Source organism: Pristiophorus japonicus, unplaced genomic scaffold (genome assembly GCF_044704955.1).
Source record: "Pristiophorus japonicus isolate sPriJap1 unplaced genomic scaffold, sPriJap1.hap1 HAP1_SCAFFOLD_359, whole genome shotgun sequence".
Classification (NCBI taxonomy): Eukaryota; Metazoa; Chordata; class Chondrichthyes; family Pristiophoridae; genus Pristiophorus; species Pristiophorus japonicus.
This window is the reverse complement of record NW_027253424.1, coordinates 433,172-447,777: the sequence shown is the minus strand read 5'-3', so window position 1 is coordinate 447,777 and position 14,606 is coordinate 433,172. Positions and strand designations below refer to the sequence as shown.

At 45.3% G+C, this 14,606-nt stretch overlaps 1 protein-coding gene across 4 annotated transcripts in view; it reads right to left on the bottom strand.

Annotated features, from left to right (window-relative positions):
• The window catches only part of LOC139250253 (uncharacterized), a 336,554-nt gene that overhangs the window by 20,488 nt on the left and 301,460 nt on the right, over window positions 1–14,606 (bottom strand). For all 4 annotated transcript variants that reach the window (XM_070872754.1, XM_070872750.1, XM_070872751.1 and 1 more), the window contains 2 exons: window positions 14,077–14,195; window positions 4,649–4,784 (listed from right to left, as the gene is read on the bottom strand). In XM_070872754.1, the coding sequence (XP_070728855.1) occupies window positions 4,649–4,784; window positions 14,077–14,195 (255 nt within the window). The remainder of the gene's footprint in view (window positions 1–4,648; window positions 4,785–14,076; window positions 14,196–14,606) is intronic.

Sequence of the window (14,606 nt, the reverse complement as noted above, 5' to 3'; positions counted from 1 at the left end):
GTCGTCGGCCCTCCTATACAGAGCACCTGTCACCTCCCGTATCGCTGTGTGGGCTGCAAACTGCGAAATGTTGCAGATGTTCACAGTGGCAGCTTGAAACGAGCCTGTGGCATAAATGTTGAGGGCTACAATGACCTCGATGCCACGCTCAAGGCTGTCCTCACCCATGTCTGTGGCTCCAATTCTGGCTGCAGGAGATTACAGATCTCAGTGACGACGTCCTTCCGGAATTTCAGTCTGCGCAGGCACTGATCATCACTCATATCTGTCTTTGCGAATTGATGGCGGAAGACCCTTCCGCGATATGCCCTCTCACCCCCACTTCTGTGTGGCCGTCTTGCTATTGGCTGCTCCCTGCTGCTGTTCTGCCTCCTCCAACTCTGCAGGCTGCTGCTGCCCAGCATCTAGCTCCGCTGCAAGCTGCCTCCTGGCTGCTCATCCGTTATCTGGTGGTGGGGGGGGGGCGGGGGCGTAACTGACTCTCCTCCTTGGGGGAGGCCCTTGCTAAGGGCCTTCGTGTGGCACCTCTTATTTGCCCTCTGTGGCCATCCCCCTGGCCCTCTCCATACTGGTCCGCAACGGTGCCTGCGGCCCTTGCCCGCTGCCTCTGCAGCTGTTGCCCCCAGCGCAGCCTTCTCCTCTGTGCCTCGACTTCACGCACAATGCACAGCAGGCGTTGGTCTGTAAGCATTGCCCCCATTTCAAAGCCCTCCACCAACACAGCCTCCCCGAAGTGGCCACCTTGTTCTGCAGGTGGAAGGTGCCTCCAGCACTCGCAAAGCAGCGCACACTGTAGCCTTGCACTGCTAGTCAAAGAATGCAAAAAAGTTGCTGACGCTAAATCCAATCAAATCACCAACCCTTTAAGGCAATCTGGCAGTGTGCATCAGCAACTATGCACCACTCGAAAAAAACAACTCTTGGCACCGCGGGCAGCCAGATGACTTTTGAAGGGCAAAGGGGCTTCCGGCCCAGCACCTCGGCGGTGCGCGCAGTGATGATGCGCTTAGGAGTGCTGTCCATCACCGGCAGGGAAGTGGTGCTAAAACGCATCAGGGCAATAGCGATCTCGGTGGCCATTTAACGTGAACTCGGCGGCCATTGCACTCCGCAGCATGGCCGCCGATTTGAGGTGCTAACAGACTTTAACGAGAGGGGCAATTTCAGCCCCTATGCCTCTACTTATAAAGCCCAGGATCCCATATGCTTTATTAACTGCTTTGTTAATCTGCCCTGCCACCTTCAAAGGTTTGTGCACAAGCACCCCCAGGGTGCTTCTTGCATCCCCTTTAAAATTGTACCATTTAATGTGTATGTTCTCTTCTTATTCTTCCTTCCAAATTGTATCACCTCACACTTCTCTGCATTGAATTTCATCTGCCATGTGTCTGCCCATTCCACCAGCCTGTCGAGGTCTTCTAGAAGTCTATTACTATGTTCCTCACCGTTTACTACACTTTCAAGTTTCGTGTCATCTGCCAATTTTGAAATTGTGCCCTGTACCCTCAAGTCCAATTCATTAATGTATATTAAAAATAGCAGTGGTCCTAGTACTGAACCTTAGAGAACACCAATGTAAACCTCCTATTCACTACAATTCTCTGTTTTCGATCCCTTAGACAATTCTGTATTCTAGCTTGGCAGAGGGATGAGAACCTGAGTGTAGATTCAGAAGGGAGAAAAACAAAGCTGGAAATGGAAGGCAGTAAATACGTAAGTGAGTTTGGAAAGCAGAGAAAACAAAGGCTAGAAAATAGACAACAAAGGAGTTTGACAGTTCTTAGTGGTATATACTTCAAAGCAAGGAGTCCAGTGACTAAGGCAGATGAGCTGAGGGCATAGCTAGACATATGAAAGTATGATATCATAGTTGTTGAAACATGGATGAAAGAAGAGCAGGAATGGCAGCTCAACATTCCTGGTTATAGGGCTTTCAGACAAGTTAGAGAGGGCGATAAAAAAGGAGGGGAGTCGCAATATTGGTTAAAGAAACAATTACAGCTGTTAGCAGGGATGATATGTTAGAAGGATCATCAAATGAGGCTATATGGATTGAACGGGAGAACAAAAAAGAGGCAATTACACTGCTGGGAATGTACCCCCAAATAGCCAGAGGGAGATAGAAGAGCACATATGTAGGCAGATTTCTGAGAAGTGCAAAAACAATAGGGCAGTAATAGTAGGCGATTTCAACTACCCAAATATTAACTGGGATAAAATCAGTGTAATCGGTACAGGGGCGCAGAATTCTTAAAATGAAAAATGCATTCAGGAGAACTTTTTGAGCCAGTATGTAGTAAGCCCAACAAGAGAGGGAGCGGTTCTGGACTTAGGTTTAGGGAATGAGGTGGACAGGTGGAAGCGGGTGTCAGTGAGAGAGCATTTGGTGGTAGTGATCATAATTCAATTAGACATAGCATAGTTATGAAAAAGGACAAAGATAGATCAGGAATAAAAGTTCTCCAATTTTACTAAGCTGAGATGTGATTTAGCAAAAGTGTACTGGAAACAGCTACTTGAAGGTAAATCAGTATCAGCGCAGTCGGGGGCATTCAAGGAGGAGATAGTGAGGGTTCAGAACAAATATGTTCCCACAAAGCAAAGGGGTGGGACTCCCAAATCTAGAACCCACTGGATGTCAAGGGGAACACAAGATAGGATAAGGCAAAAAAGGGAAGCTTATGTGAGATACCGAGAGCTAAATACTGCAGAAAGCCTAGATGAGTATAGAAAGTGCAGGGGTGAAATTAAAAAGGAAATTAGGAAAGCAAAGAGAGAGCATGACAAAATATTGGCAACTTAAATGAAGGAAGGCACAAAACTGTTTTACAAATACATAAAGAGCAAGAGAATAACTAAAAAAAAGAGTAGCGCATATTAAAGACCAAAAAGGAAGCTTGTGTACGGAGGCAGAAGAAATGGGTCTGGTTCTTAATGAATACTTTGCATCTGCCTTCACAAAAGAGAGGGACAATGCAGACATTGTAGTTGAGGAGGAGTGTGAAATATTAGATGGGATAAACATAGTGAGAGCGAAAGTATTAAGGGGTTTAGCAACTTTGAAAGTAGATAAATCACCAGTCCCGGATGAAATGTATCCCAGGCTGTTAAGAAAAGCAAGGGAGGAAATAGTGGAGGCTCTGACCGTCATTTTTCAATCCTCTTTGGCTAGAGGTGTGGTACTGGAGGACTGCTAACATTGTATCATTGTTTAAAAAGGAAGAAAGGGATAGACCGAGTAATTTCAGGCCAGTCAGCCAAATCTCAGTGGTGGCCAAATTATTGGAAAAAATTCTGAGCGACAATATTAATCGTCATTTACAAAGGCACAGATTAATCAAGGAAAGTCAGCATGGATTTGTTAAAGGAAAGTCATGTCTGACTAACTTGATTGAATATTAGATGGGATAAACATCTTAAGTTGCCAAAAAGTGTGGGGCGGAGCGGTAAGGGAGGTGTTGCACACCTCTCTTAGGGCGCTAGGCCGGCTGAGCATGTGAAAATCCCGAGCTGAGCAGCCAGCCTTGGAGCGCTGTAAGAGGCGCCTGGGGAGAAACAAAAACATTGAAAAAAAACACCAAAAACATTCTCAATAAATAAATCAAGCCACCACAACATAAATCGCAAAAAAAATAAAATCAAAAACAACCACACTTACCTGAGGTCAATAATACTTACCTCACTGCAGTCACTAAAGCTTGGACCACCTGCTTTCAAAAGCGATCCCAGCACGGCGCTCTACACAGCGCTACGGGTTGGGTGGGAGCTAAAAATGGAGCCGGTGTCGCCAGGGGTGGACCAGGGGTGTTGCCTTCCACCCCGCCGAAATTGGCCCCGAAAGTCCCGGCTCGGAGCTGGAAGCTGGCTGCCCACCCAGAAGAGCTTATCACTGCCATTGCTGCCTCTCCGGCCAAGCTGAAAATCCAGTCCAGATGGTTCAGCAGGGATGGATGTTCAGCCCAAACAGTTTCACAGAAGAACATTCTTAACCTACATTTATTCAGTAAAGTGGTGCAAATGCAGTCCAAAAGATAGGAGTTTTAATGATGATTGAATACATTTACTGGCAATAATTTTCATTTTCATTAAATTAAAAGCAATGCCCACGTGCTCATGCTGTGCCATGACCTACACCACTCGAAGCTAGCACGAGCTCAGCTGTACAGACTTTGGAGCAACTTACAGAGGGAACAATGGGTGAGTCACTGATCACAGGTGTGGAAGGTTAGGATCAGTGGCTTGGGGTTATGCTCTGTATTGGCTGGACTTTATAAATAAACTATTAAATAAGAAAAATAAACAATTGGCCTTAGTTTTCCTGCTAGGTGGAGATCAGCCAGGGCTCCAGAAGAGAAAGGAAAGAGAGGCTTTGCGCTAGATAAAACACTGCTGTAGAAGGCACAAGGGATATCACAAAGCTAAATGAGAAAACTAGGAAAAATAATATGGGTTAGTGTTCCAAAAGATTGGAGTCAAGTTTGAATAAATGTACATGAAAGCACAAATAATTCATAACAAAATTGGAGATTTGGGAACATAAATAAATATGGATCAATACTATTTATAACGGATACATAAAGTGAAATAATGGAAATAGATGTTCATGTTCCGCTACATTCAATACATACAAGATGAAAGAAATAAATACCTTTTCCTTCATTTCCTCAAGATTTTTCATCCGGTAAACTTGCTGTAGAAGTTGTTTCAGAGATTCTACAAGTCCTTCCTGGAACAATTTGTGTAGTTTTCTTTCAGTAAATGGAAGCCTTTCCTTGCCCATGTACCTTTAAAAACAATACGATTTGTTATACAGAGTGGAAAGATTGGCAGACAGCTGAAAAAAAAATCAACTTTTCTCTAGGTTTGGAAAGAGATGATCTATCTGACTACTGTTGTAGAATTTTAGAAATGACAGCACAGAAGGAACGCCATTTAAGCCAGTGCCAGTAATAGTGCCATCGGAGCAGGCCGGGGAGCGGAAGGAGCAGCATAACACTCCAGGGAGCAGCACGTGCTGGAGCAGGAGAGCAATGGCAGTGAAGAGGGACATCATCAAGGTCCAGGTCGGTGATTGGAGTGTGGGCAGGTACACCAGGAGCGGCGAGGCTGGGGCGAAGGAGCGGTGAGTGATTGCAGAGTGATGTGATCGGGGCCCAGGAGAGGCGTGAGTTCGGGGCCAGAGGCCCAGGGGCAGCACGGGCCAGCCCACACTGCGATATGTGTGCACACGAGGCCCGTGCAGCAGAGCAGGTCTCCACTCGTCTTGGTTAATCCTTGCCACTGGATCAAGACCTAGCTCTGTCAAGCCCGTGTGGTGGCTGGTGTGCAACGAGCACCACACGTTAAAAAAATCCATGCACGGGCATCTTCTAGCCTTCAAGATTTAGTTCGGGACCTGGAAAGTTAGGTGCTTCATTGAAATACCCGTGAAGTTTTTGACGTGGAAGCAAGTCATCCTCGATTCGAGGGACTGCCTATGATGATGATGAGTATTAGATCTACTTATCTGATTTTAAATGATGTTATAGACTCTGCCTCATAAACTATTTGTGGAAAGCATTCCATGTTCTAATAACCCGCTGTGAGCACCATTTTCTTTTAACTTTTGCTCTTAGTTCCTCTATTGATAATCCTGAATGTATCCTCCTTTGTCACCGACCCTGATATGACACCTACCCTTTGCAGGCGAGTGGTTGTTCTGCTTTATTCAAATGAGGCCTGGGAGTTTAAATGGCTTGAGCCTCATGCCGAGCTCCCCACGGGGAGGTTCCCTCCAGCCCCACGCTAATCTCCCCACCCCCAACCTCACCTCCATTGGGTGAAGCAAAGAGCATAAAGGAGCCAAAGGAGCAAGAAAGGGAAGAGGAACCTAATTTTGCTGAACAGAACATTTGTACTTCAGCTCTATTTACCTGCCTTTGTTATTATCCCTTGATATCCTTACCCAACAAAAATCTATCGATCTCAGTCTTGAAAATGTCAGTTGTCGCAGCATTCACAAGGTTCGCCGCGATCCAATTAGATTAATTAATTCAAATTCGATCCGTGGTCAGGGACAGGAGGGTGTGACTACGAGTGAGGAAGGTATGGGGATTCAGGATGGAGGGATTGAGGAGCCTCGGCCCTTGCTCTTGTCCACAGGTTCGAGGCTCTTACTCCCTGTGTGGATGAGAGCAGGGACTGCAGGGAGGATGAGCAAACTGACCACAGCACCATGGTATAGGGGTCATTCAAGTGGGGGGAGTAAAAACAAATGTTGTAGTGGTAGGGGACAGTATCATTAGGGGGATAGATAGGGTTCTCTGCAGCCAAGAGCGTGAGTCCCCAAGGCTGTGTTGCCTGCCCGATGCCAGGGTTAAGGACATCACCTCGGGGCTGGAGAGGAACTTGGAATGGGAGGGGGAAGATCCAGTTGTCGTGGTCCACGTGGGTACCAATGACTTAGAAAGGACAAAGAAAGAGGTTTTGCTGAGGGAGTATGAGCAGCTAGGGGCCAAATTAAAAAGCAGAACAAAGGTAATAATCTCTGGATTACTTCCTGAGCCACGAGCAAATTTGCATAGGGTAAATAAAATCAGAGAGTTAAGCACATGGCTCAAAGACTGGTGTGGGAGAAATGGGTTTTGGTCGTGGGACACTGACACCAGTACTGGGGTAAGAGGGAGCTGTTCCATTCGGACGGGCTCCACTTAGACCGTGCTGAGACTGGGGTCCTGGCGAATCAAATAACTAGGGCTGTAGAGGGGGCTTTAAACTAATTAGTGGGAGGAAGGATTCAGGTGAGCGAAAATTAAAAAAGTCAAAGAATAAGGAGAAGGCAATAGCAGCACTGGGGGAAATGAAAACCTTCATATTGATTGAACAAAGCAAATTGGCCAGGGTAGCCTTGAAGAAAAGTTAATAGATTGTATCCAGTATAGTTTCCTTGAACAGTATGTTGCGGAACCAACCAGGAAGCAGGCTATCTTAGATCTGGTACTGTGTAATGAGACAGGATTAATAAACAATCTCCTAGTAAAGGATCCTCTAGGAATGAGTGACCATAACATGGTTGAATTTCAAATTCAGTTGGAGGGTGAGAAAGTTTGTTCTCAAAGCAGTGTCCTAAGCTTAAATAAAGGAGACGACAAAGGTATGAGGGCAGACTTGTCTAAAGTGGACTGGGAAAATAGATTAAAGTGTGGGACAGTTGATGAGCAGTGGCAGACATTTAAGGAGATGTTTCATAACTCGCAACAAAAATGTATCCCAATGAGAAGGAACGACTGTAAGAGAAGAGATAACCATCCGTGGCTAACGAAATAAGGGATGGTATCAAATTGAAAACAAGGGCATACAATGTGGCCAAGACTGGTGGGAGGCCAGAGGATTGGGAAACTTTTAAAAGCTAGCAAAGAACGATTAAAAAAATTGAAAAAGAGAGGGAAGATAGATTATGGGCCCATGTTTCGGTCTGAGTTGCTCCTATTTTTTTTGGAGCAACTCGTTTGAATGGAACATCTTAGAAATTACAATTCTCGGCATTTAGTTTGTTCCAGTTCTAGTGAGTTAGAATAGTTTCATTTTAGGACAGATTTTTTTTCAAAGTGGGTCATGTCCAGCCATTTATGCCTGTTTTGCAAGTTTAGGCAGCGAAACTAACTTAGAATGGAGTAAGTGTAGATCTTTTACGATCAGAAAAACCTTGCCTACACTTATAAATCAGGCGTAGGGAATGAGAGATACGGGGGTGGGGAAGGGGGTTTACAAACATTAAACACCACTTTTACAAATAAAGAGCCATCATCAATAATAAATGAAAAATAAGTCAATAAATCAATCAAAAAAAAAAATCAATCAAATAAAAAATTAAGTTTCTACTCACTGACTGCAGCACTGGGAGCCCTCCAACAGTGTGCTGGGATGGGGCCCACCCAGTGTCTCTCTCTCTCTCTCTCTGTCAGTGTCTCTCTCTCTCTGTCAGTGTCTCTCTGTGTTTCTGACAGCGAGGGGTGGGGGGAGAGAGGTGGGAGGGGGGAGGGAGGGGGAGGGGGAAGAGGAGGGGGAGGGAGGCGGGGGGAGAGGAGGGGGAGGGAGGCAGGGGAGAGGAGGGGGGAGGGAGGGAGAGGAAGGGGAGGCTGAACAGGAGGGGGGGGGAGCGAGAACTGAACGGGAGGGAGGCCCGAGTCCGATCTTCACCCGGGGAGCCCATTCGGCCAGGGCTAGGGGCGCTGTGCTTTGGGCCCCTCCCACGCAGCCACGGGGGCGAGGAGCCACTGCTCATGCGCGCACATCCCTTATGCTGTGCCACGCCAAGCACGAAGATGACCTGAGGAGCTCGCAGAATCACAAGGTAAGTTTTCGGTGCCCTTTTTATTCCAGAAAATCGGCGTACCTTATGGAGGTGCGCCGTTCTTACAGAGGGCGGAAACTTGGGCCCTATGAAAGTAAACTAGCACGAAATATAAAAACAGATAGTAAGAGTTTCCACAGGTACATAAAAAGGAAGAGTGGCTAAAGTAAATGTTGGTCCCCTAGAGAATGAGACTGGGGAATTAATAATGGAGAACAGTGGCAGAGATGTTTAACAAATATTTTGTATCGGTCTTCACGGTAGAAGACACTAAAAAGATACCAATAGTGCATAATCAAGGGAACTTAATACAATCACTATCATTAATGAAGTAGTACTTGGTAAAATAATGTGACTAAAGGCAGACAAGTCTCCTAGGGTCTTAAAAGTGACTGCAGAGAAAGTGGATGCATTGGTTGTAATCTACCAAAATTCCCTGGATTCTGGGGGGGTCCCAGCGGATTGGAAAACCGCAAATGTAACGCCCTATTTAACAAAGGAGGCAGACAAAAAGCAGGAAACTAGAGACCAATTAGCCTAATAGCTGTCTTTGGGAAAATGCTGGAGTCCATTATTAAGGAAGCAGTAGCAGGACATTTGGAAAAGCATAATTCAATCAAGCAGAGTCACCATGGTTTTATGAACGGGAAATCATGTTGACAAATTTGCTGAAGTTCTTTGAGGATGTAGCGAGCAGGGTGGATAAGGGGGAACCAGTGGATGTGGTGTATTTGGAATTCCAGAAGGCATTCGATAAGGCACCACATAAAAGGTTACTGCACAAGATAACATTTCACAGGGTTGGGGGTAATATATTAGCATGGATAGAGGATTGGCTAACTAACAGAAAAGAGAGAGTCGGGATAAATAGGTAATTTTCCGTTTGGCAAACAATGACTAGTGGGGTGCCGCAGGGATCGGTGCTGGGTCCTCAACTATTTACTATCTATATTAATGACTAAAATGAAGGGACTGAGTATAATGTAGCCACGTTTGCTGATGATACAAAGATGTGTGGGAAAGCAAATTGTGAGGACACATAAAATCTGCAAAGGGATATAGACAGGCTAAGTGAGTGGGCAAAAATTTGGCAGATGGAGTACAATGTGGGAAAATGTAAGGTTATCCACTTTGGCAGAAAAAAATAGAAAAGAAAATTATAATTTAAATGGAGAAAAATTGCAAAGTGCTGCAGTACAGAGGCGATCCTTGTGCATGAAACATAAAAAGTTGGTATACAGGTACAGCAAGTAATCAGGAAGGCAAATGGAATGTTGGCCTTTTTTGCAAGGGGGATAGAGTATAAAAACAGAGAAGTTCTGCTACAACTGTATAGGGTATTGGTGAGGCCACACCTGCAGTACAGAGTGCATTTTTGGTTTCCGTATTTAAGGAAGGATATACTTGCATTGGAGGCTGTTCAGAGAAGGTTCACTAGGTTGATTGTGGAGATGAGGGGGTTGACTTATGAAGATAGGTTGAGTAGGTTGGGCCTATACTCATTGGAGTTCAGAAGAATGAAAGGTGATCTTATTGAAACATATAAGATAATGAGGGGGCTTGACAGGTGGATGCAGAGAGGATATTTCCACTCATAGGGGAAACTATAACTAGGTGGCATAGTCTCAGAATAAGGGGCCGCCCATTTAAAACTGAAATGAGGAGAAATTTCTTCTCTCGGAAGGTTGTAAATCTAAGGAATTCTCTGCCCCAGAGAGCTGTGGAGGCCGGGTCATTGAATATATTTAAGGCGTAGACAGATTTTTGAGTGATAAGGGAGTAAAGGGTTATGGGAAGCGGCAGAGAAGCGGAGCTGAGTCCATGATGGGATCAGCCATGTTCTTATTAAATGGTGGAGCAGGCTCGAGGGGACAGGTGGCCTAATCCTGCTCCTGAGGACTCTGATCGCTGGGATGCTGCTTTGAAAAGAAGAGTGCTTCACGGTGTCTGCCATGGCTCAGCGCTATATAAATGCAAGTCTTTCTTTTCTTTTGTGAGGATCACACATATGACGAGGCACTGAGAATGTTCTCCCAGCACATGCAGCAAGTAGCAGGGTTACTGGTAGAGTCCACTGCCATCTTAAGCTGCACCATAAGGGAACCATATTAGCACTGTAGTACCCTTGAGTGTGTGGCAGCTCCTTACACATCTACAGCTGTCTCTCCCTGCAACATAAAGGCCCGAAGACCAGTGAGTGTGTACTCCATGGATGCAGAGACAGCTGGCCTCGACGCTTCAGAGGCCAAACTGCAGCACAGTGTCTTCTGTCCACAACCCCATGGGGCTAGGGCGCAGAGTAGCATATCTCAGGATTTCCAGGATCATACTGGAACCATTAATTCATAGAAACATAGAAAATAGGTGCAGGATTAGGCCATTCGGCCCTTCGAGCCTGCACCACCATTCAAGATCATGGCTGATCATTCCCTCAGTACCCCTTTCCTGCTTTCGCTCCATATCCCTTGATCCCTTTAGCCATGAGAGCCATATCTAACTCCTTCTTGAATATATCCAATGAACTGGCATCAACAATTCTCTGCGGCAGGGAATTCCACAGGTTAACAACTCTCTGAGTGAAGAAGTTTCTCCTCATCCTAAATGGCTTACCCCTTATCCTAAGACTGTGTCCCCTGGGTTCTGGACTTCACCATCATCGGGAACATTCTTCCCGCATCTAACCTGTCCAGTCCTTTTATAAGTTTCTATGAGATCCCCTCTCATCCTTCTAAGCTCCAGTGTATAAAGGCCCAGTTGATCCAGTCTCTCCTCATATGTCAGTCCCGCCATCCCGGGAATCAGTCTGGTGAACCTTCGCTGCACTTCCTCAATAGCAAGAACGTTCTTCCTCAGATTAGGAGACCAAAACTGAACACAATATTCCAGGTGAGGCCTCACCAAGGCCCTGTACAAGTGCAGTAAGACCTCCCTGCTTCTATACTCAAATCCCCTAGCTATGAAGGCCAACATACCATTTGCCTTCTTCACCGCCTGCTGTACCTGCATGCCAACTTTCAGTGACTGATGAATCATGACACCCAGGTCTCGTTGCACCTCCCCCTTTCCTAATCTGCCGCCATTCAGATAATATTCTTCCATTCAGGTCATATTTTGCCCCCAAAGTGGATAACCTCACATTTATCCACATTATACTGCATCTGCCATGCATTTGCCTACTCACCTAACCTGTCCAAGTCACCCTGCAGCCTTTTAGCGTCCTCCTCACAGCTCACACCGCCACCTAGTTTAGTGTCATCTGCAAACTTGGAGATATTATACTCAATTCCTTCATTTAAAACATTAATGTATATTGTAAAGAGCTGGGGTCCCAGCACTGAGCCCTGCGGCACTGCACTAGTCACTGCTTGCCATTCTGAAAAGGACCCATTTATCCCGATTCACTGCTTCCTGTCTGCCAACCAGTTCTCTATCCACGTCAGTACAATACCGCCAATACCATGTGCTTTGATTTTGCACACCAATCTCTTGTGTGGGATCTTGTCAAAAGCCTTTTGAAAGTCCAAATACAACACATGCACTGGTTCTCCCTTGATCACTCTGCGAGTTACATCCTCAAAAGATTCCAGAAGATCTGTCAAGCATGATTTCCCTTTCATAAATCCATGCTGACTTGGACCAATCCAGTCACTGCTTTCCAAATGCGCTGCTATTTCATCTTTAATAATTAATTCCAACATTTTCCCCACTACTGATGTCAGGCTAACGGATCTATAATTACCCGTTTTCTCTCTTCCTCCTTTTTTAAACAGTGGTGTTACATTAGTCCATAGGAACTGATCCAGAGTCGATAGACTGTTGGAAAATGATCACCAATGCATCCACTATTTCTATGGTCACTTCCTTAAGTACTCTGGGATGCAGACTATCAGGCCCCGGGAATTTATCGGCCTTCAATCCCATCAATTTCCCTAACACAATTTCACGCCTAATAAGGATTTCCTTCAGTTCCTCCTTCTCACTAGACCCTCGCTCACCTAGTATTTCCGGAAGGTTATTTGTGTCTTCCTTCGTGAAAACAAAACCAAAGTATTTGTTTAACTGGTCCACCATTTCTTTGTTCCCCATTATAAATTCACCTGAATCTGAATGCACGGGGGGCCTACGTTTGTTTTCACTAATCTTTTTCTCTTCACATATCTATAGAAGCTTTTGCAGTCAGTTTTTATGTTCCCAGCAAGCTTCCTCTCATACTCTATTTTGAGTAATTATAGACCGGTTAGCCTGAATTCAGCCCTACAGCTGATCATTGACCAGCCAGAAACAAGACCCTCTGTGGCATGGCAGGAGTCTGCTCACTTGACGTCTCAGGTAACACCACATTGGAGCCCTCCAGCCAGCCCTCTCAGATACCTGCACACGCAGGGAGCGGAGTCAGTTTTCCCAGGCAGCAGCAACAGAATTGGAACCTGCAGTCGGTCCTTCCCAGGACTCAGTTGTCAGAGATGAGAGCTCTCTCATTGTCCTAGTTTGTAACCAGTCACTTCTTGCACCTTGGCCCTCAGAGAGCACCTGGAAGGAGCGCCACATTATGCAGGGGCACCAACAGAAAGCAGGCCATTAGGATAGAGTAAGCCCCCACGATAGGGGTAATGCTGATAAACATTTAAGAAATGTCCTTTACTAGTTATGTCTAATAGCATCTATGTCAGCTGGCTGAATTTGGAACAATCCAAGAGAGTGCATCCTGCTGGGACAACTAGGCAAGAGCAAAGGGGCGGATCAATTCATTTGGTCTGCAGTCTGCAGTTGTCAATCAACAGAAAATGTCTTCATAGTAATCTGGGTGTGGATTGCTTTTTCAGCCAGTTAGATAGTTTGTCTGCCTCCTCTTAGCGTTGCTGCTGCTCTGTATAATGTTGGTTGTAACTGGTGCACCTTTTTCCTCATAAGCATTGATGGCTTCGTACCACCCTGAAAAGATCCAGGGCAAAATAGTTCAGGGCTGAGGTGGCTGTAGCAGTCATTGGGAGAGCAGTTTGAATTGTGGAGGTTGACAGAGATCATCCAAGATGTCCTTACTGAAGTGTAGCCTTTTGATGCACAGCTCCTGGATATGTACTTGCTGTGAGCACCAGGGTCTGTACATTCAGGCTGCTGAGTACAGGGAAGATTGTTTCACCCTCTTTGTATAATATGTTATTTGCCTTAACTTGCTACATTTCTTCTCTTCTTACTGTCATAAATAATGGGACTCTATTGGGGAAACTCATGTTGCTGCCTTTGCAGTGGCTTTAGGTGAAAATTAAATTTAGACTCCAGAAATTTCTGCAAAGAAGCAGAGTGAAGGCCGGGTCAGTAACTATCGAGTAGACAAAATAGTTCCAAATTGGGGCTGAAATGAAGCAGTGGCAAGCAATGTTTCAATCCAAGAATTGTCGTCTAAAAAAATATCACTTCCACCGTTATCAACTGACCCTGGCAAGCAAGTAGCCAAATAGTTGAAATGAACCAAAATCAGGCAGGCTGTGTTACGGACGTGCATCGTGCATTCCTCTCCACCTAATTTTATTCTGCGTGCTCTGCCCAGATAACATTTTACTCCCAGGCGGTAAAGGTAAAATCTATTCCAGTATGTGGAACAGGAAGAAAGAGGAGCAGCAGGAAATACCTGAAAGAGTGGTAATTTCACCAAAGAGAAAATAAATTGAAGATGAAACTCCTTTAATTTGCAATTCATTCAGAGTTCCAGACATTAAAAATAATCTGTTTTTGAATGCACTTACCAGCCAATGGCTCCATCCAACTCTGCTTCAGCTGCCTGGCGCACAAGGATTTGCATTTTTTCAGTGTCTTTTTCAAGATGCAGGGCAAGAAAGTTGCCAAGATCCTTAATGGCACATTCCTGTAGGCAAAAAGAGCTTGAACAAGTTCTGTAAAATTATATCGCAATGGTTAAAAAAAAAGAAAATCTTTGAAGGCTGAGATAAAACAGAAATGACTCGAATACACACAGCTCCGTCAACGTTGGAATAGAGATGGGGCAGATATTCGTGTTGCTGCAAATGTTGCTAGGTGGTGTGTGGACAGTGTGCAAGGTTGCACTGTCAACTGGTTGGGACAGGCATGATGGTCTTCATGGTCTTTTCTTCCTCTTTTCTGATGTTAATATGTTGGAACTGATAGAAGGCGGCAGGAAGAACCAATCCTTCGTTCATTTTTGTGATATTTTCACAGAGCACAAGCACACACAGCTTTCTAACATGGCAGGCAGCTCTCTCGGAAGTCTCCGGAACCTGCTGCTTCAGTTTAATTA